The sequence below is a fragment of the Oncorhynchus gorbuscha genome, linkage group LG02 (genome assembly GCF_021184085.1).
Source record: "Oncorhynchus gorbuscha isolate QuinsamMale2020 ecotype Even-year linkage group LG02, OgorEven_v1.0, whole genome shotgun sequence".
Taxonomy (NCBI): domain Eukaryota; kingdom Metazoa; phylum Chordata; class Actinopteri; order Salmoniformes; family Salmonidae; genus Oncorhynchus; species Oncorhynchus gorbuscha.
The window spans coordinates 36,216,776-36,238,678 of record NC_060174.1 but is presented as its reverse complement, the minus strand read 5'-3'; the positions used below and the strand labels follow the sequence as shown (position 1 = coordinate 36,238,678).

At 42.3% G+C, this 21,903-nt stretch overlaps 1 protein-coding gene across 1 annotated transcript in view; it reads right to left on the bottom strand.

Annotated features, from left to right (window-relative positions):
* LOC124001617 (C2 domain-containing protein 5-like) overlaps nt 1–9,535 on the bottom strand; it is a 41,726-nt gene extending 32,191 nt beyond the window's left edge. The window contains 7 exon segments of the mRNA XM_046308571.1: nt 1,484–1,733; nt 2,801–2,956; nt 3,057–3,152; nt 3,840–4,011; nt 4,165–4,251; nt 4,374–4,482; nt 9,233–9,535. Coding sequence (XP_046164527.1) covers nt 1,484–1,733; nt 2,801–2,956; nt 3,057–3,152; nt 3,840–4,011; nt 4,165–4,251; nt 4,374–4,463 — 851 coding nt within the window. The 5' untranslated portion in view covers nt 4,464–4,482; nt 9,233–9,535.
* Nucleotides 9,536–21,903: the final 12,368 nt, after the last annotated feature.

The window sequence follows — 21,903 nt, the reverse complement described above, 5'->3', positions numbered from 1 at the left end:
CCACAACATTGCAGCAAAGAAAAATAGAGTACAACAAAAGACAAGACAAAATATGAGGTTCTCTACCCCCTCCTTTTACATTTTAACATGCACCTACATGCTGTAGCTAAAGAAAATGCTTGCATCGGGCACCCACCCTACCTCCTTTCATCCCTCCCTCCCCTCCATCCATTCCTCTCTGACCGTGCACTAGCAGTAACAAGCTCATGCACAGCCCTCAGACATATAACTCATCTAGAACTCACTAGAGAGAGAGAGGGGAGGCTGTACAGGGAGGGGGGCTGTGTGTATGTCCCAGATAAGGAATGTAGCCATGTCACATGATTATAATACACAAACACTAGGGCTGGGCAATACAGCCAAAATATCATATCACAATATTCTTTACAATTTATTTTATGGTATGACTGTATTTTATGTTTTTGAATAATAAAATAACTCTATATGCTTGATGAGTGGTTAATGACATTAGGGTGGCAACACAAATGAAGTGATTTCAATGGGGCTTTCTCCACTCTGTTTTATACTGTTAAATCCAACTTCAAACTAAAAAAACATTTCATTTCAGCATTTCCACACTGTGCCATGCAAGGCAGCATGATACGGGCAAAGAATCTAGGCCTAGTTAATTGGTGAACTGTTGGAATCATGGAAATATAATTATTATTCTAATTAAATAGTTGGAATATAGTGGGAAGCACAATGAGTACATAGTTGTTTGAACGAATGAATAAGGCAGGGAGGAATTATTGACAGATGACCATAATTGTAATGTTACATTACATCGTTTCTTACCTCATGTAGCAAGCTAGCTAACATATTTATACTTTGCCTATACTTCTTTAATTTAGAATACACCGTTGCACAAACAACATGCTTGCTCTTGAGTACATTTAGCAAGCTAGCTAGCCAACTAGCTTGTGATTAGCATTAGCGGCTAACTTCCTACGAAATTACAAACTAGCAGACAGTAAGATACACAAACTAATAGTTTACTTATAGAACGCTTGTGGAAAGTAGCATGTCACCAACATCTTGTTGCATCTATCTGACCATGCAGACTGAACAGAAAAAATGTGCTTTTGACTCAGTGGTCAAGCAACCGCTCTTTCCTTGTGTGACAGGGGTCAGGGCTTGGTTTGGAAAGCGGCACGCAGCTGGACAATAGGAGAAAGACAACAAGTAGCAAACAGAGCAAACTATAAAAACTGACATTTACAAGCCCCAGATTTCCCTATCACATTTAACAACACAAGTATTGAAATACCATTATAGGAGGGTAAAGAAAAAATCCAAACCGGCCCGTGCATCAATACCGGTATATAGTAAAATACAGTATACAGCCCAGCCCTAAAATAGACCAAAAATGTTGAGAGCCCCAAAAACAAACAGGAGTCAGTACAATGGCAGGAGACAGATACTCTCTCTCCCTCTCTCGCATGCACACACAGGCTCCATGTTCATGCGATTACTCAATACTCACTCTTTGCTGTCCTTGGAAGGAGAGTTGCAGGCATTGGATGTGGGGGCGGTGTTGGGGAGTGTGTGTGTGTTGGTGTGTGTGGTAGTGTTGGGAGCCGTCCCAGGGCTGAGTTTGTCCAGAGTGCAGGCGGTGCCGATGGCTCGGACCACCAGACCTGACTCTCCCTCCAGATCAAAGCACTGCAGGTACCCCACCACCGCATTACCACCCATCTCCAACACTTTCAGACCTATCTTCCTCTGCAGCTCACCTACACACAAACACAGAAGAAGAGAAGGTTTAATTTAATGGAGTGGCTGAGGTTCTGGATTTTCTGGAAACCTGATTTGCCGTGGCTAAAGATACAGAGATTTCTGTTCTTGCACAGGATTTTTTTTAAACGTAGCTGTTGCTCAGTGCTCCGCTGCCGCTTCCCTGTCCTTGACCGGCAGTGAACGCCTTTGTCTGGTGTAGCCCGTCAAACTTCCATGCTTCAGTAGGCTATTAAGCATAAGTGCAATTCCATGGTCCTTTTTCAAGAGGGGAGTTGGGCTACATGTTGTACACAAAAAATATGAACATGTTCGTACAAACTCGCAGATTGTTTTTTGCCTCAATGCTAAACTCAAGTGGGGAGTTACATGCAGCTATCTAGACAGCATATCAAACACAAGAAAGACAGACGCGCAGTGCCAGGTTGGGATGGTGCCAGGTTTCCTCCAGACGTAACGCTTGGCATTCAGGCCAAAGAGTTCAACCTTTGTTTCATCAGACCAGAGAATCGTTTAGGTGCCTTTTGGCAAACTCCAAGCAGGACGTAATGTGCATGAGGAGTGGCTTCCATCTGGCCACTCTACCACAAAGGCCTGATCGGTGGAGTGCTGCAGAGATGGTTGTCCTTCTGGAAGATGTGTGCCTTTCCAAATCATGTCCAATCAATTGAATTTACCACAAGTGGACTCCAAGTTGTAGGATAATCAAGGATGATCAATGGAAACAGGATTTTAAATAAATTAGCAAAGTTCTAAAAACATGTTTTCACTTGGGCATTGTGGGGTATTATGTGTAGATGGATGAGAAAATATAAATGTAATCTATTTTGGATTCAGGCTGTAACAACAAAATGTGGAATAAGCCAAGGGGTATGAAAACTTTCTGAAGACACAAAAATATCCTCAAATATAAAGGGTGACACTCCTGTACTGACACCTCATAAAACATTTGATCTCATTTCCAAAATGCTGGACTATAGAGAACAATTAAACATTTTCACTTCACTGAACAAATAAAAACATAGGGGAGTGTATATATATAGTGTTTGATAGTGGTGTTATGTACCAGACATGAGAGAGATGAGTCGCTGTCGGGCCTCGTTTGAAGCTCTGGGGGTTCTGATGCGGTCAATCCACTGGTACTCTGGGTCCTCGTTCACCACCAGCTCCTCAACAAAGCCATGGACCAGCGCCACGCGGTAACACCTTGGGATGGACGTTGCTAATACACAGAGACGTGCATAAACACACACATTATCGTAATTTCTTGTGATTAGACCTCATCTCTACTATAGTACAGCCACATAGCGAACCAGACTCACTGCAGAAGAATTTGACACCACAAGAGGACTGTCTGAAGCGGTTCAGGTCATTGAAGAGGTCCACCTTCACCAGAACATTAATCTCCCCTCTGATACCTGCAAGAGAGGAGATCAACAGAAACATTACTACCAGTCAGAATCAGCACCTAACCCTAGAAACCCCAACTCTTCAATAACTCGTTACTGTCCCCTCTGACACCAGGAAGACAGGAACTTTATCATCATGACCCAACAGACACAGTTAAAGAACAGCTTTTAGTAAGGCAGCAGAGAGCAACAAAATGCATTTACAGGCTGTTACACAGAGAACACTGTGTGTTCCTTTAGAGGCCTGGCTCTATATCTAACAAGTCCCACTGTAGCCATGCACCTTTTGATGGGGAAGTATATGACTGACATCATTAGTGTCAGATGGGGTACTATATAACAGACTCCGTGTATAGCATGGTAGATAGTCAAATGGAATGATCTTGTAGAATTCTCTGTGATGACTTTTTAACTTTTGATTTAAATGAAACTTTCCATACAATCTTTTTTTAAATTATTTTATGTATAAGCTTTTAAATTATATCAAACTCATCTGTAAAAATGTTCCAGTGATGAAGAACTGGATGTCTAATGGTATGGTGGGGTGTGCAAAAGGGTCAACTTACAGCACCTCCATCTTCTGAATGTTTTGGCAATGAGGTGAAAAAATTCACTTTGTGACCATGGACAACTACATCAAAAAGTGATAGTCAAAAGGTGATTGAAATCAAATAGAAAGACCCTATAAAAATGCACCGTGTATCGTGTCGTAGATGGGTAACCATCCAGAAATGACAGTAGCAGCCTCGCAGGAGAGCAGAGGGTCGATGTCAATGTAGACCTTCCCTATTGCATCGTTGGCACTGTAAGTGTCATGGTCCAGCACTGTGATTTGTAACGGCTCATCCTGCAAGTCCTCATCATCCACCTACAGGAAGGGTGACAAAGTTGAGGAAATAAGGATACAGGACTATCATGTTGACTGTAGCATATTTACACTGTAATCCAATGCCATTCACAAATACATCCTGCAACTAATTTCACAGAGAATAAGTCAAAAAGCCATATCCAGACATTTTACCTCAAATTTGAACCACTCCGAGTTCCACTGTGGGTTAAGTGACTTGGGGAAGACGTCCGTTTTGAAAGTTGTGTTGCCAAACTTGACCTGTTAGAACATCAATGAAGAACACCACAAGGCTAGGACTGCAGCACTGGAACACAGTGTATACTGAACGTGTTGAAATGGTTGTAGGATTACATTGACCTGATGTTTTTCAGGATGCTCACCTCTACAAAGGCATCAGTGAGGTCGCTGGCTCTGTCCATGACAGGTAAGTGGCGCCCTGCCACAATCTTAGCTTTCAGCTTCCCCGGCATGATTCAGCTTGGTCTTAACCTGCAGATGCAATAATTAAAAGGTAAATAATTTCAATATTATAATGCCTAAATAAGAGGTCGTCTGCACTCTTAAGATCCTTATTACTGAAGTGTCTGTTCCAGGTGCGTAGGAGTCAAAATAAGAATACTGGAAGAGATGGAGACTTGCACACTGTCGAAGAAATGTTTAAATCTTTTAATTTATGCACCGATTTGATGGGCACCAAGATGTTTTAATATCTTTATTTTGCATTCAAGCCTCAGTTTAAAATGAAAAAAATAATAAGACAGTGCACGGGTCTCCATCTTTTCCATTATTACAATGCCAACACGTGTACTGTTTACCTGTATTCGTCAGACCATGATAAAAGATGAATTCATTAATGAGCTAACAAACCTAAGATCACACTGCAGGTGTGCTGCTAAGAATGCTGACAGTTCTGTTTGGCCCTGACATGGGCACGTGGTCAGGTGACATAGGTTGCTGACATTTAAAGAGTAGGAATAACTCGAAAAATAGAAAAGTGAGGAGTAAAGAAGTCTTGAGGTATTGCACACCTGAGGTAGAGGTATTGCACACCTGAGGTAGAGTACCTTACAATAAGGTGTAGACCACACCATCTACACTGCTCAAAAAAATTAAGAGAACACTAAAATAACACATCCTAGATCTGAATGAATTAAATATTATTTCTTATTAAATATTTTTTTCTTTACATAGTTGAATGTGCTGACAAAATCACACACAAATTATCAAAATTAAAGTGGAAAACCACACTACAGGCTGATCAAACTTGTGTAATGTCCTTAAAACAAGTCAAAATGAGGCTCAGTAGTGTCTGCGGCCTCCACGTGCCTGTATGACCTCCCTACAACGCCTGGGCATGCTCCCGATGAGGTCTCCTGAGGGATCTCCTCCCAGACCTGGACTAAAGCATCCACCAACTCCTGGACAGTCTGTGGTGCAACGTTCTCCACGGCGTCTCCAGACTCTGTCACGTCTGTCACATGTGCTCAGTGTGAACCTGCTTTCATCTGTGAAGAGCACAGGGCGCCAGTGGCGAATTTACCAATCTTGGTGTTCTCTGGTAAATGCCAAACGTCCTGCACGGTGTTGAGCTGTAAGCACAACCCCCACCTGTGGACGTCGGGCCCTCGTACCACCCTCATGGAGTCTGTTTCTGCACATGCACATTTGTGGCCTGCTGGAGGTCATTTTGCAGGGCTCTGGCAGTGCTCCTCCTTGCAAAGGCGGAGGTAGCGGTCCTGCTGCTGGGTTGTTGCCCTTCAACGGCCTCCTCCACAACTCCTGATGTACTGGCCTGTCTCCTGCTAGCGCCTCCATGCTCTGGACACTACGCTGACAGACACAGCAAACCTTCTTGCCACAGCTGCATTGATGTGCCATCCTGGATGAGCTGCACTACCTGAGCCACTTGTGTGGGTTGTAGACTCCATCTCATGCTACCACTAGAATGAAAGCACAGCCAGCATTCAAAAGTGACCAAAACATCAGCCAGGAAGCATAGGAACTGAGAAGTGGTCTGTGGATACCACCTGCAGAACCATTCCTTTATTGGGGGCGTCTTACTAATTGGCTATAATTTCCACCTGTTGTCTATTCCATTTGCACAACAGCATGTGAAATTTATTGTCAATCAGTGTTGCTTCCTAAGTGGACAGTTTGATTTCACAGAAGTGTGATTGACTTGGAGTTACATTGTGTTGTTTATTTTTTAGAACAGTGTATATTATTCGTAGCCGTCTATTTACCCCCACAGACCGATGCTGGCACTAAGACCACACTCAACCAACTCTATAAGGCCATAAGCAAACAAGAAAATGCTCATCCAGAAGTGGCGCTCCTAGTGGCCGGGGACTGTAATGCAGGCAAATTTAAATCAGTCTTACCAGCATGTCACATGTACAACCAGAGGGGAAAAAAACTCTAGACCATCTTTACTCCACACATAGATATGCATACAAAGCTCTCCCCCGCTCTCCATTTGGAAAATCTAACCATACTTCTATCCTCCTGATTCCTGTTCACAAGCTAAAACAGGAAATACCAGTGACTCTCACAATACGGAAGTGGTCAGATGACGTGGATGCTATGCTACAGGACTGTTTTGCTAGCACAGACTGGAATATGTTCCCGGGATTCATCCAATGGCATTGATGAGTATACCACCTCAGTCATCGGCTTCATCAATAAGTGCAACGACGACGTCGTCCCCTCAGTGACCTTATGTACATATCCCAAACAGAAGCCATGGATTACAGGCAACATCTGCAACGAGCTAAAGGCTAGAGCTGTCACTTTCAAGGAGCGAGACACCTATCTGGAAGCTTATAAGAAATCCTCAGACGAACCATAAAACAAGCAAAGTGTCAATACAGTATTAAGATTGAATCCTACTACACCAGCTCTGACGTTCATCAGGTCAACATTCACAAAGCCACATGGCCAGACAGATTACCAGGACGTGTACTCCGAGCATGTGCTGACCAACTGGCAAGTGTATTGACTGAAATGTTTTACCTCTCCCTGAACGAGTCTGTAATGCCTACTTCTTTCAAGCAGCCCACCATAGTCCCTGTGCCCAAGGAAGTGAAGGTAATCTGCCTAAATGGTTACCACCCTGTAGCACTCACGTAGGTAGCCTTGAAGTGCTTTGAAAGGCTGGTCATAAATTACATCAACAGCACCCTCTCTGATAGGCTAGACCCACACCAATTCTCATTCCACCCCAACAGATCCACAGATGACGTAATCTCAATTGCACTCCACACTGCCCTTTCCCACCTGGACAAAAAGGAACACCTATAGGAGAATGCTGTTAATTGACTACAGCTCAGCATTCAACACCATAGTGCCCAGGAAGCGCATCACTATAATAAGGACCCTGCAACTCATATACATACATGCATACATACATATATATACATACATACCATATATTTTTTATAATGACAATTACAACAGTACTGAATTAACACTTATTTTAACTTACGGTAATAGAATACATAAATAAAATCAATTTAGTCTCAAATAAATAATGGAACATGTTCAATTTGGTTAAAATAAATGCAAAAACACAGTGTTGGAGAAGAAAGTAAAAGTGCATATCTGCCATGTAAAACAGCTAACGTTTAAGTTCCTTGCTCAGAACATATGAAAGCTGGTGGTTCCTTTTAACATGAGTCTTCAATATTCCAGTTAAGAAGTTTTAGGTTGTAGTTACTAGAGGTCGACCGATTAATCGGAATGGCCGATTAATTAGGGCCGATTTCAAGTTTTCAGAACAATCAGATTTTTTTTTTTACACCTTTATTTAATCTTTATTTAACTAGGCAAGTCAGTTAAGAACACATTCTTATTTTCAATGACGGCCTAGGAACGAGGCAGAATGACAAATTTTTACATCGTCAGCTGTTTTTTAAATTTTATTATAAATCGGACAATTAACCGGTATGTGCCTTTTTTGTCCTCCAATAATCGGTACCGGTGTTGAAAAATCATAATCGGTCGACCTCTAGTAGTTACTATAGGAATTATGACCGACTATTTCTCTATACCATTTGTATTTCATATAGCTTTGACAATTGGATGTTCGTATAGCATTGCTAGCCTAATCTCAGGAGTTGATAGGCTTGAAGTCAAACAGCGCTGTGCTTCAAGCATTGCGAAGAGCTGCTGGCAAACGCAGGAAAGTGCTGTTTGAACGAATGCTTACGAGCCTGCTCCTGCTATCACCGCTCAGTCAGACTGCTCTCTCAAATATCAAATCATAGACTTAATTATAATATAATAAAACGGACAGAAATATGAGCCTTATGTCATTAATTTGGTCAAATCCGGGGAAACTATCATTTTTCGAAAACCAAACGTTTATTTTTTCAGTGAAATATGGAACCGTTCCATATTGAATCGAACGAGCGGCAACCCTAAGTCTAAATAATGCTGTTACATTGCACAACCTTCAATGTTATGTCATAATTATGTAAACTTCAGGGAAATTAATTATGGTCTTTGTTAGGAGGAAATGGTCTTCACACAGTTCGAAACGAGCCATGCGGCCCAAAGTGCTGCATATACCCTGACTCTGCATGCACTGAACGCAAGAGAAGTGACACAATTTTGGCATGAGTCCCCAGATCTTCAGAAAATGTCTACAGCTGCACCATCAACAGCATCCTGACCGCATCACTGCCTGGTATGGCAACTGCAGTGAAGTAAAGTAGTGTCCCCATTGAGTGACAGAACACTGAGCCAATCAAGGAGCAACTATTAAAAAAATGACCAACCCCTTCACTCAGTATTTTCCGCTGGCTCCCCCACAGAAATCACCTGCCTGACTCAAGAAAGCAAAAAAAGTGACCATGTTTGTATGCAGCTTTTTTAAGTCAATGCCCTAAATAGGGTGAAAAATTCCCTAAATAATGCACATTTTTCAATGATTACTTCAAACTATGGCAAGCAGCTGGGACATATGGTAATATTATGACACTGGGCTCCATGGTGGATGCAATGAACTAGTTTTTATCAGGAAAAAAACGCACACATTTTCATGTGTCCAGCCCACCAGTAGCTAGCTACAAGTTAGCTAGCGTTACGGCATTGCAGTTGACAGTGACATGCGTAGATAGCCATTTCTGTGCGACCGGGTCGCCCCACAAAATTGACGTCTGTAAAAAAACAGCATAGGTAGCTAACATATTAAGCTATGTCATTAGACGTCAGTGTCGTTACCAGGACTATGACTTACGAGAAAGTTGGAGACCCAGTAGCGTTTTTTCAGCTGGACATTGTTGACAGCCCGCGCGCCTGACCTCCGCCTCTCTCCCAAACATGACAGGAAGGTTATCCTCTCAAAGACCGGGTAGATGTAGCTAATATTCACTATTCGACGCTATATGACAATTCACTGCTACAACTGGGTTACTTCTGTTAAATTGATAATTAGCTAAGCTAATAAAAAAATACACATTGCTGTTAGCGTCCGGACTGTACGAATGGAAAATGCTAACGTCTCGTCATTAACACCAAAAAGTAGTTCCGGGGCACGTCGTTTCGGAATTTTCCACAATAAAAGTCCACTATTCATATTGCCAAAGTAAAGGTGGAGTTGGGATTACTCACTAGGGCAGGGGTATTCAACTCTTACCCTCGAGATCCGGAGCCTACTGGTTGTCTGTTCTACCTGATAATGAATTGTACACACAGGGGCGCATTTAGTGATTTGGAGGCCCCAATCAGAGGCAAATCTGTAACAGTGTTTGAGGATTATTTTAATCAATGTTGAGGATGGCAGGGAAATCGTAGATTAAACCCCCATCGATTTTGTCTGTAGAGCACACTTCTGACAAAACAGAATTACGTTTTTTTTCTGCAATGTTGCAAACTAGCATAAGGTAACGTGTGTCCTTCCTGGTCTGAAAACAGTGATGGACATAGCAACAACATACATCATTATTCTTCTTTGGAATTTAACCCCCCAATTTGACTATTATATATATATCGATAATACTTTGTGACACAAAATGGGAAAAGGTGAGAAAAAAATGAATAGAAAAAAACTTCCAACTAACCTTACACTCCAACTTCCAACTAACCTAAAACCCACTACCCCATCCCACTACTTTGACGCATCTGCTCCTGCACCATCCAATCAAAATCTTGCTGCTGGGAGCCAGCGGACCATTCAAACCGGTTTTGCCATTCAAGAGAGGAGTGACAGCAATGTGACTACTACTAAACGAACATATGGAATTGTTTTAAGATGGCCATACCAAGAAAAATTTAGCTTTTTGATTTTGAATTTGAGGACCCCTGGTAGGTATAAAATAAATATATTTTAGAATAAAATTAAAAAACGATTTGATGCAACATTGAATTTGGCCTTGGGCCTATTGGCCCATAGAAATGCATTGAATAACTGTTTCATGCATGGAAAAACTGAGAATACATTTTTTTATCAAAAAGAAGCATGTCTTGAAATGTCTGTCCTATATCTGAGAAGTATAAAAAAGCTCAGAATATTTTATTTTTTTTTTACCATGGAACTACCTGTATACCTTTGACAAAGAAATGCCCTATTCAGTTTCATACATTTTTCAGCCCGGTACCAGGTTACCTTCAGACGATTTCCGTGACACATTTTGGGGTCATAGACAACATTTTTCCATAGAGGAGATGCTATGGACGTTTTCATGACCAGGCCGATTTTCGAGATGTCTCCAGGTTTGACATACATTGCTGTAGCTCTGTCATCTTCCATCGCAGATGCAGAAGGCTGACATCGGAGGATGCAGTGGATTGAGACCGAGATATTCTAAATAAATCACCAGCAAAGCACACCCACACATCACACCTCCTCCTCCATGCTTCACGGTGTGAATCACACATGTGGAGATTATCCGTTCACCTACTCTGCATCTCACAAAGACACGGCAGACAGACCAAAGGACAGATTTCCACAGATCCAATGTCCATTGCTCAGAGGAGACTGTGTGAATCAGGCCTTCATGGTGGAATTGCTGCAAAGAAACCACTACTAAAGGACACAAATTAGGAGAAGAGTCTTGCTTGAGCCAAGAAACACGAGCAATGGACATTAGACCGGTGGAAATCTGTCCTTTGATCTGTGGAGTCCAAATTTTAGATTTTTGCCGTGTCTTTGTGAGATGCAGAGTAGGTGAATGGATGATCTCCACATTTGTGGTTCCCACCGTGCAGCATGGAGGAGGTGTGATGGTGTAGGGGTGCTTTGCTGGTGACACTGTCAGTGATTTATTTAGAATTAAAGGCACACTTAACCAGCATGGCTACCACAGCATTCTGCAGTGATACACCACCCCATCTGGTATGCGCTTAGTGGGACTATCGTATGTTTTTCAACAGGACAATGACCCAAAAGACACCTCCAGGTTGTGTAAGCGCTATTTGACCAAGAAGGAGAGTGATGGAGTGTTGCATCAGATGACCTGGCCTCCACATTCACCCGTTTGCTCAGGGTATGTGGGATCTCCTTCAAGACTGTTGGAAAAGCATTCCTCAAGAAGCTGGTTGAGAGAATGCCAAGAGTGTGCAAAGCTGTCATCAAGGGAAAGGGCGGCTACTTTGAAGAATCTAAAAGATTAAATATATTTTGATTTTTTGACACTTTTTTGGTTACTACACGATTCCATTTGTGTTATTTCATAGTTTTGATGTCTTCACTGTTATTGTACAATGTGGGGCAAAAAAATAATTGAATGAGTAGGTGTTTCCAAACTTTTGACTGGTACTATATGTATACAGTGTCCTCTGAAAGTATTGACCCCTTCCCTTTTTCCACATTTTGTTACGTTACAGCCTTATTCTAAAATTGATTAAATAAATAAAAATCCTCCATCTACACATAACACCCCATAACGACGAAGTAAAAACAGTTTTTTGACATTTTAGCAAATGCATTAAAAATAGAAAACAGAAATACCTTATTTACGTAAGTATTCTGACCCATTGCCATGAGACTTGAAATTGAGCAAAGGTGCATTCTGTTTCCATTGATCATCCTTGAGATGTTTCGACAACTTGATTGGAGTCCACCTGTGCTAAAATTCAATTGATTGGACATGATTTGGAAAGGCACACACCTGTCTATATAAGGTCCCACAGTTGACAGTGCATGTCAGAGCAAAAACCAAGCCATGAGCTCCGAGACAGGATTGTGTCAAAGCACAGATCTGGGAAGGGTACCAACAAATGTCTGTAGCATTTAAGGTCCCCACGAACACAGTGGCTTCCATCATTCTTAAATAGAAGAAGAATGGAACCACCAAGACTCTTCTTAGAGCTGGCTGCCCAGCCAAACTGAGCAATCGGGGGAAAAGGGTCTTGGTCAAAGAGGTGACCAAGAACCCAATGGTCACTCTGACAGAGCTCTAGATTTCCTCTGAATATGGGAGAACCAGAAGAAAACCATCTCTACAGCACTCCACCAATCAGGCCTTTATGGTAGAGTGGCCAGATGGAAGCCACTCCTCAGTAAAAGGCACATGACCGCTTGGAGTTTGCCAGACCATGAGAAACAAGATTCTCTGGTCTGATGAAACCAAGATTGAAATCTGACCTATTGCCAGGCGTCACATCTGGAGGAAACCGGGCACCATCCCTACGGTGAAGCATGATGGTGGCAGTATCATGCTGTAGGGATGTTTTTCAGCGGCAGGGACTGGGAGAATAGGATTGAGGCAAAGATGAACGGAGCAAAGTACACAGAGATCGTTGATGAAAACCGTACACAGAGCACTCAGGACCTCAGACTGGGGCGATGGTTCACCTTCCAACAGGACAACGACCCTAAGCACACAGCCAAGACAATGCAGGAGTGGCTTCGGGACAAGTCTCTGAATGGCCCAGCCAGAGCCCGGACTTGAACCCGATTGAACATCTTTGGAGAGACCTGAAAATAGCTGTGCAGCAACACTCCCCATCCAACCTGACAAAGCTTGAGAGGATCTGCAGAGAAGAATGGGAGAAACTCCCCAAATACAGGTATGCCAAGCTTGTAGTGTCATACCTAAGAAAACTCAAGGCTGTAATCGCTGCCAAAGGTGCTTCAACAAAGTACTTAGTAAAGGGTCTGAATACTTATGTAAATGTAATATTTCAGTTTTTGCTTTGTCATTATGGGGTGTTGTGTGTAGATTGATCAGGGGAAAAAACGATTTAATCAATTTCAGAATAAGGCTGTAACCTAACAAAAATGTGGGCAAAGACAAGGGGTCTGAATACTTTCCAAAGGCACTGCATATATATATATATATATATATAACAAAAATTATCTTCTGCCTAAATGGTAAATCTGCCATTGTGCACATGCCTGGTGTTCCAGATCTAAATCAGTCCCTGATTAGAGGTGAACAATCTAAAAACACAGTGGAACTGGCTTCGAAGACCAGAGTGGAGTTTGAGGGCACTAGAGTCTGTAAAATCTACACTGAACAAAAATATAAATGCAACATGCAACAATTTCAAAGATTTTACTGAGTTATAGTTCATATAAGAAAATCAGTCAATTGAAATAAATTCATTAAGCCCGCATCTGTAGCTCAGTTGGTAGAGCATGGCGCTTGTAACGCCAGGGTAGTGGGTTCGATTCCCGGGACCACCCATACGTAGAATGTATGCACACATGACTGTAAGTCGCTTTGGATAAAAGCGTCCGCTAAATGGCATATATTATTATATATTATGGATTTTACATGACTGGGAATACAGCTATGTATCTGTTGGTCAGAGATACCCTTAAAAAAATGGTAGGGAAAATTAAGATTAAAGGAATGGGGGGATAGGAGGGACGCCATGTGCGACTGACGTGTTTTCCGTTTGCTCCCGTGGTATTCTTAAAGTTTATGTGAATTTTGCAGCAGAACCGTATTTATTTTCAAATATTAATTTGGTGATCCCTTTCCGTAAAAACCAAGACTACTTTACTTCCGAATGTCAGCATGTCGACCAAACATAAGGCCAAAAGCATGACTTTGAGAAAACCCGGCCTACAAGACCCGCTCTCATCACCGCCCTCTCCTGAGTCTGAGGGCCCGGGGACACACACTTTACCCGGGGGTGCGGCTTGGCCTGGCGGCGCTGAAATGAACATTCGAGGCCATCAAAGCTCTGAGATAGTTGAAATGAAAACACAGGTGGTTGCTACGATTGAGGCTAGAATACAGGACGTTTCTGATACTTTAAAAGCAGATTTAACCATCCTGCGGAATGAGACTGTGCCAGCAATCACATTACTCAAAACAACAACTGCGTCACACACTACAACGATTGCAGCACTGGAGACCTTCGCTACTAATGTCTCCGATTTAACTACATCCCTGGAGGCTGATGTTAAACGCCTAGCTGCGGATTTGAAAAAGGTGAAGGAGAGCTGTGTGAGTTTAGAGGGATTCTCTCGCCGCAATAATCTGAGACTTGTATCGGTCCCAGAGTCAGCGGAAATGCATCGAGCCACGGATTTAGTTTCAGGGCTGCTGAAGGATGTTCTTGCCTTAGATGAAAAGCCCCTGATTGATCGAGCCCACCGGTCGCTGCGCCCAAAGCCCCGGGATGGGGAGAGGCCCCGTGACATAATTCTTTGAGTGCACTTTTTTCATGAGAAGATGTAGATCCTCCGACGAGCCCGCAATACCACTCTGAGCTTTCAAGGACAGAGCTTCTCCATCTACCAGGACCACTCCCCCACTGTTTCCAGGCAGCGCGCAGCTTTCGGACAGGCCAAACGAGTACTTCGGGACCATCCAAGTGTGAAGTATGGACTGCGATTCCCGGCCCGGTAAAGACTACACATTTGAATCTCCGGATGAGGCTATGGCTCACATTCAACGTCACATCAAGAAGTCTTGAACATGCTCACAGTTCAGCAACTGTTGCTTGCGAACTGTGGATAGTAAGTAACCCACCTGTGGTACAATTATGTTTAGATATAACAGGCTAGTCTTGTATAGTTGGCGAAACCATTCAGGCTTATTTGATGTGATCTAATGTTTTGATCATCTAGTGTGCGTGCCTTACAAGCATTCAGTCATTTTAATTTAATTGTATTAAGGTTTTACTTAACTCCTGTGTTTCTAGGCTGTCTCGCTCACCTATTTAGTTTGTTTACACATTGTCTCAGTGACTCAAAATATTTTTGGTTATTTGTTTACTGCATCCGTTTGCATTGACCCAGTAAACAGTAAATGTCTCCCGAGGTTACACAGTATTTGGGGTCTCACTTTAATTTTAAAAGTTTTGAGCGTCATTTATGCCCAGCAAACGTTCAATGTTGCGCACACAGTTTTTTGGTATTGGTTGTAAGCTGTCTCAGCGTCAACTAGACTACTATTATAATTACTCTTATTTTTGATTGTCTTACTACGATTTCCTTACTTCAAATTAGATTTTTGGCTGAGAGCCTTTATACATTTTATTTATTTTCTCTCAATGCCTGTTATAAGACTGGGAATAGAATTATATACATCTACAAGTGGTGCTTTTGTCATTCCATTTGCACAATGGATTCGCCTTTTTTTTTTATTTGAAAAAAATACATACAAATCTATCTTTTTGCTGCTTGATCCACTAACAAAACACAACTTTAAAGAGCGGGACTGTGGGTTTAGGTTTAAGACCGCACTCTCACAGACATACTGTGCGAAGAGAACATGTTCTATTTAGGCTTGTACCTCGTTTGGGGAGGTATTGTCTGGGATGGGGGGAGGGGGTGGGGGGTCAGGTTGAATTGTTCAGTTCTAATGTTGTCATTCTGTCTTTTTAGTTTTTCTGTTTATTTTTCTGTACTTTTTCCAAACATTTACCACCGTACATTATCACTCTGAGACAAGTTATTCTGGGGGTTTTGGGCGCTCATTGCTTTTCCATTCTATGCTCTAATGACAGGGTTGAATAACGGGAATGCCCAGAGGGGCCAAAATAATGCGATCAAGTACATTTCATGGAACACCAAAGGGATTAACAACCCGGTGAAGCGTAAGAGGGTGTTGACACACTTAAAGGGTTTGAATGCAAATATTGCATTTCTGCAAGAGACTCACTTGAGGACTGGTGAGCATTTTAGGATGCGTAAGGACTGGGTTGGTCAAGTGTTCCACTCAAACTTTCATAGTAAATCAAGAGGTGCTGCTATTCTGGTTGATAAAGCTACTCCCTTTGTAGCTTCTGAGGTTATTGCTGATCCTAAGGGACGATACGTCATAGTAACCGGTGAACTGTTTTCTACCCCTCTTGTTTTGGCTAGTGTTTATGCTCCCAATTGGGCTGACACAAGTTTCATTTCTTCCTTTATGTCTGCTATTCCCAATTTAGATTCTCATTTGTTGATTTTAGGGGGGGATTTCAACTGTAAAATGTCCCCAGTTCTTGACAAGTCTTCACAAACAAATACAGGCCCATCTAAATGTGCCCTACTTATTCAATCCTTTCTTCAGAAATATGCTATGTTTGAGGCCTGGCGTTTCCTACATCCTACAGATAGACAGTATTCCTTTTATTCTCGTGTTCATCAAACATACTTCCGGATTGATTACTTCTTTTTGGACAAAAAACTTCTGCCTAACCTTCGGCAGTGTACTTACGAGAGTATTGTTATCTCTGACCATTCACCATTAGTGCTTGAACTAGAGTTTCCCCAGCGACCTCCTATGTGTTATCAATGGCGTCTCAACCCCATTTTACTCTCAGATAAGGAGTTTGTCAATTGAATTTCTTCTGAAATCACCTTATTCCTAGAAACTAATTCAACACCAGGTATGTCCTGCTCTACCATATGGGAGTCTCTCAAAGCATACCTACGTGGCCAAATTATTTCTTATACAGCCAACCAAAACAGAGTTCGCTCCCAGCGACTTCGGGACCTGAGCGTGTCCATAGCCACATTGGATGAGAAATATGCTACGGATCTTTCCTCTGATCTGCATAAAGAGCGCCAACTACTCCAATCTGAATTTGATGAGCTTTCTACCAGGCAAGCTGAACAGTTACTCTTGCGAGCTCGATACAAAGTCTATGAACATGGAGACAAGGCCAGTAAACTCCTTGCGCATCAGATCCGTAAATCTGAGGCCTCACGTTTAATCCCACAAATAAGGACCCCATCTGGTGCCACCACAGTTATACATAAAGAGATCAATGATCAATTTAAACAATTTTACTCTGCGCTATACACCTCTGAATCCCCTCAAGACCCTTTACTGATTGACTCTTTCTTTAATGGCTTGAATATGCCTTCAATTGATACAGACTCCCATGACTGTCTAGAAGAAGAATTTATGCTTGAGGAGATTGCAACAGCAGTGTCCGCAATGAAAAGTGGTAAATCACTGGGTCCAGACGGTTTTCCAACCAAATTTTACAGGACATTTTCTGGTCTGCTTTGCCCATTCTTGTCTCGACTATTTGCAGAGTGCCTTAATACTTCAAAGCTACCGCCTAGTCTTTATCAGGCTTCAATTTCATTACTACTAAAGAAAAACAAAGACCTCCTGGAATGTGGATCCTATCGCCTATAATATACTGTACTCCCCAGCGTCGGAGGACCCGGAGGTGGTGGTCTCACTTGATGCCGAAAAAGTGTTTGACCGTGTTGAGTGGGACTACCTAACAGCTGCCCTTTATAGATTTGGCTTTGGCCCCAAATTAATTGCGTGGATAAAGATTCTTTATTTTTCCCCCATGGCTTCAGTACGGACTAATAACTTGTCCTCTGACTATTTTCCCTTGCACCGCGGATCCAGACAGGGTTGTCCACTCTCCCCCTTGTTGTTTGCTTTGGCAATCGAGCCTCTCGCCATTGCACTATGCTCTAATGATGCCATTCAAGGTATAATCAGGGTGGGCTGGGAGCAGAAAGTCTCGCTATATGCTGACGACCTCCTTTTGTTTATCTCCAACCCCGATACCTCATTGCCACGTGCCCTATCTGTTCTTAAAAAGTTTGGATCAATCTCAGGGTACAAGCTGAATCTAGGCAAGAGTGGGCTTTTTCCGGTAAACAAGGCTGCTTTAAAGTGCTCTTTTACAAGTTCTCAGTTTAGGATTGTCCGGGATCAATTCACCTACTTGGGAGTAAAAGTGACAAGGAAATATTCAAATTTGTTTCAGGAAAACTTTGTTGCTCTAGCAGACAGCTTGAAACAATCATTTACTTTTTGGAATTCGCTACCCCTTTCTCTTATCGGAGGGATTCATGTCATTAAAATTCATGTGTTGCCCACATTTTTATATTTATTTCAATGTTTACCCATTTTTGTTACAAAATCTTTTTTATTTCACTGGATCAAACATTCATGCATTTTATTTGGGATGGCAAGGTACCACGGATTGGTAGAAAACATTTACAGAAGCCTAGGTCATTGGGGGGTTTAGCTCTACCAAATTTTGAGACATACTACTGGGCTGCAAATTTCAGAGCCGTTCATAAGACCTCTAAATAGCCAGACTGCTACATAATTTGGTTACTATTAATTGACTATCTGCACTGACTCTCTCTCATTGACCTTACGCACACTCACTAGACTATATACACACTCACTCACACACACTACATTAACACTCCCACACAAAACCCTCAGACATTCACATACACACACGCATAACAGATATGTATAACGCACACGTATACCGACACAACACAAACACACATTACACACACACTCACAGACTTTTACACTCATCATTTGCTGCTGCTACTCTGTTCTTTATTTTACTCTTATTTTTATCTATCCTGATACCTAGTCACTTTATCCTGCCTTCATATACATTACATATCTACCTCAAAAACCTTGTACTTCTGCATATTGATCTGGTACTGGTGCTCCCTGCATATATCTCCGTTCTTGTGTATTTCATTTTATTACTCTTGTGTTACTATTTTGTTGATATTGTTCATTAGAAACTACACCAGTTGTATTCGGCACGTGACAAATACAATTTGATTTGAAATTACCAAACCAGACTGTGATGCCGTATCTCAGGATAGTCTGTAACTGCATGGTTTGGGGCATTTTTTTCTGTTCAACTCTATGTAGGAAGTAGAGGTGTTGTAGGACCCTGGAGCAGACACTCTCTACTTGGACCTTCCAGCTAAATATATTGTCCATACATGTATGTACACCTAGGTACTTGTACGAACTAACCTGTGCTATGTTGGCATTGCGGACAACCACAAGCACATGGTCACCAACAGATTTGAGGTCAAACGCCATCTCTTCCATTTTCTTTACATTAACGAGGAGATGGTGCTCATCACAACACTTGACAAACTTTTGGATCTTTGACCTGTACACAGTAGTATCAGCATCTTGATACATCTGACCAAGAACGTCGGTATCTTCTGAAAGCTTGACATTGTAATTATCACCGGTGCATTACTTTGTGTACAGTGTGAAAAAGACGGGAGAACTCACACAACCCTTCGGGGCCCCAGTGCTAATGTCTCAAGACTCAGAGAGTGTACCTTTAACTCTAACCTGGGTCCAGCTAGTCAGGAATGAGTGTTATCACCTAATGGTGTAGGGTTTAACACCCATCTGCTTCAACTGGCCCTCTGGTTACAGACTTGACTGCCATTGCATGCCATTTGTGGAGACTGCCTTTATTTATGACCGTAAACAGTAAACACTGTGGATGCTGGAAAAAGCATAAATCACCAGGGAGGCTACATCATGATAGTATCAGAGAAGTCAAAACATTGTGTTGAGAGAATGAATTACTGTAACCAGAGATATGCTTCTCTGTTTCCAGAGATATGCATGTCAGTCTAAGCACTGGAGATTAGACAGGGTTAGACTGTGGCTTGGTAGTAGGGGCTGGGATGTGACTGGGTTAGTTTGGGCTGGGATACAGGACTTTGAGAGAAGGCTGGGGCTGTGTTAGGTTGGGGTATAAGGAGACTGTAGCACTGAGGCTAGGTAAATCACAGGGTTGTGTTGAGTCTGTCATGTGAATGACCTATGGTGTAGCAGCGGCTGGGGGGGGGGACATGGAGAGGAACAGGCAGCAGCATTGTGTTGAGAACCGGCATAGTAGCAGAAAGGTTACTGAATAAATAGAACACAGTGGAACATCTGCTGTTGACCAAACATACACCAGGCACTTCACAGTAGACTACATTCTCACTCACACAAAAACGTAGTCCCTCACTCACTCATCCTATAACACACAATACACTCCTTAATCAATCAATCAATCAATCAATCAATCAATCAATCAAATGTATTTATAAAGCCCTTTTTACATCAACCGAAGTCATAAAGTGCTATACAGAAGCTCAGCCTAAAACCGCTAACAGCAAGCAATGCAGATGTAGAAGCACGGTGGCTAGGAAAAACTCTCTAGAAAGGCAGGAACTTAGGAAGAAACCTAGAGAGGAACCAGGCTATGAGGGGTGGCCAGTCCTCTTCTGGCTGTGCCGGGTGGAGATTATAACAGTACATTGCCAAGATGTTTAAACGTTCATAGATGACCAGCAGGGTCAAATAATAATAATCACAGTGGTTCTAGAGGGTGCCACAGGTCAGCACCTCATGAGTAAATGTCAGTTGGCTTTTCATATTCGATCATTCAGAGAGAGACAGCAGGTGCGGTAGAAAGAGAGCGAGTCGAAAACAGCAGATCCGGGACAAGGTAGCACATCTGGTGAACAGGTACGGCGCCCTTAACCACTGCGCCATCCGAGAGGCCCCGAAAAATGCCTTTTAAGACTATGACCAACAATGTTCTACGAATCTTAATGGATCAAATGCTTCCACTGTTGGGTTTGTGGTGATAGCTATGTGAACCATTCCAAACAATCGGAAGGATCTGAAGGCTCTGTTTAATAAGAGACTACGCACCTCCTGTCTCTAGCTGACATTACTCACACTCAGGCACCTGCCTCCAGGTTCTTTAGTGTGTTTTTCCCTGGGTATGGAGTTTCTGTGCCCTAGACCAAATCTCTAGACACTAGTTGTTTCTCGAAATGCCTTGAAACAATTGAATGAGGAATTAAAAGATTTGCGTAAATTGGCTCTGCAAAACAGAGAGGCTCTTGACTATCTTTTGGCAGGTCAAGGGGACACTCGTGCAATCATTGCCGATGAATGTTGAACTTTTGTCCCAGATCACTCTTCTAATATGACTGATCTTGCCAAATACATTGCCACTGATGCTAAGAATAATTCCCCACAACTAGAGTGGGCAGCTGTAACTTGGTTGGAATCCCTGTTTGGAAGTTGGGGATCCCAAATTGCCAAATGGGCTGCAGCGTGTGTTTTTTGCTTAGTTTGAATAATTTTGTTAATAACATGCTGTGTATTTTTTATGAATTCACTCCCGTTTAATAGAAGTATAACCTGTATTATGATAGTATTACCATACTAATTAGATTGTATAACCTAGAATGAAGGATTTCAAAGTGTCTATCTCATAAAAATGTTAACAATTATTATCATAGTGATAAATGTAGGGAAAGTGGATGAAAAAGTGGATGAAAAATGTATAGTCAATAAAAAAAAGTGGTCAGATGAAGCAGATGCTAAGCTACAGGACTGTTTTGCTAGCACAGACTTGAATATGTTCCGGGATGCTTCCGAATACGCTCATCGGATGGGGCAGGGCTTGCAAACTGTTACAGACTACAAAGGGAAGCACAGCCAAGAGCTGCCTAGTGACACGAGCCTACCAGATGAGCTAAATTACTTCTATGCTCGCTTCGAGATAAGTAATACTGAAACATGCATGAGAGCATCAGCTGTCCCAGACCACTTTGTGATCACACTCTCCTCAGCCGATATGAGTAAGACCTTTAAACAGGTCAACATTCACAAGGCCGCAGGGCCAGACGGATTACCAGGACATGTACTCCGAGCACGCGCTGACCAACTGGCTAGTGTCTTCACTGAC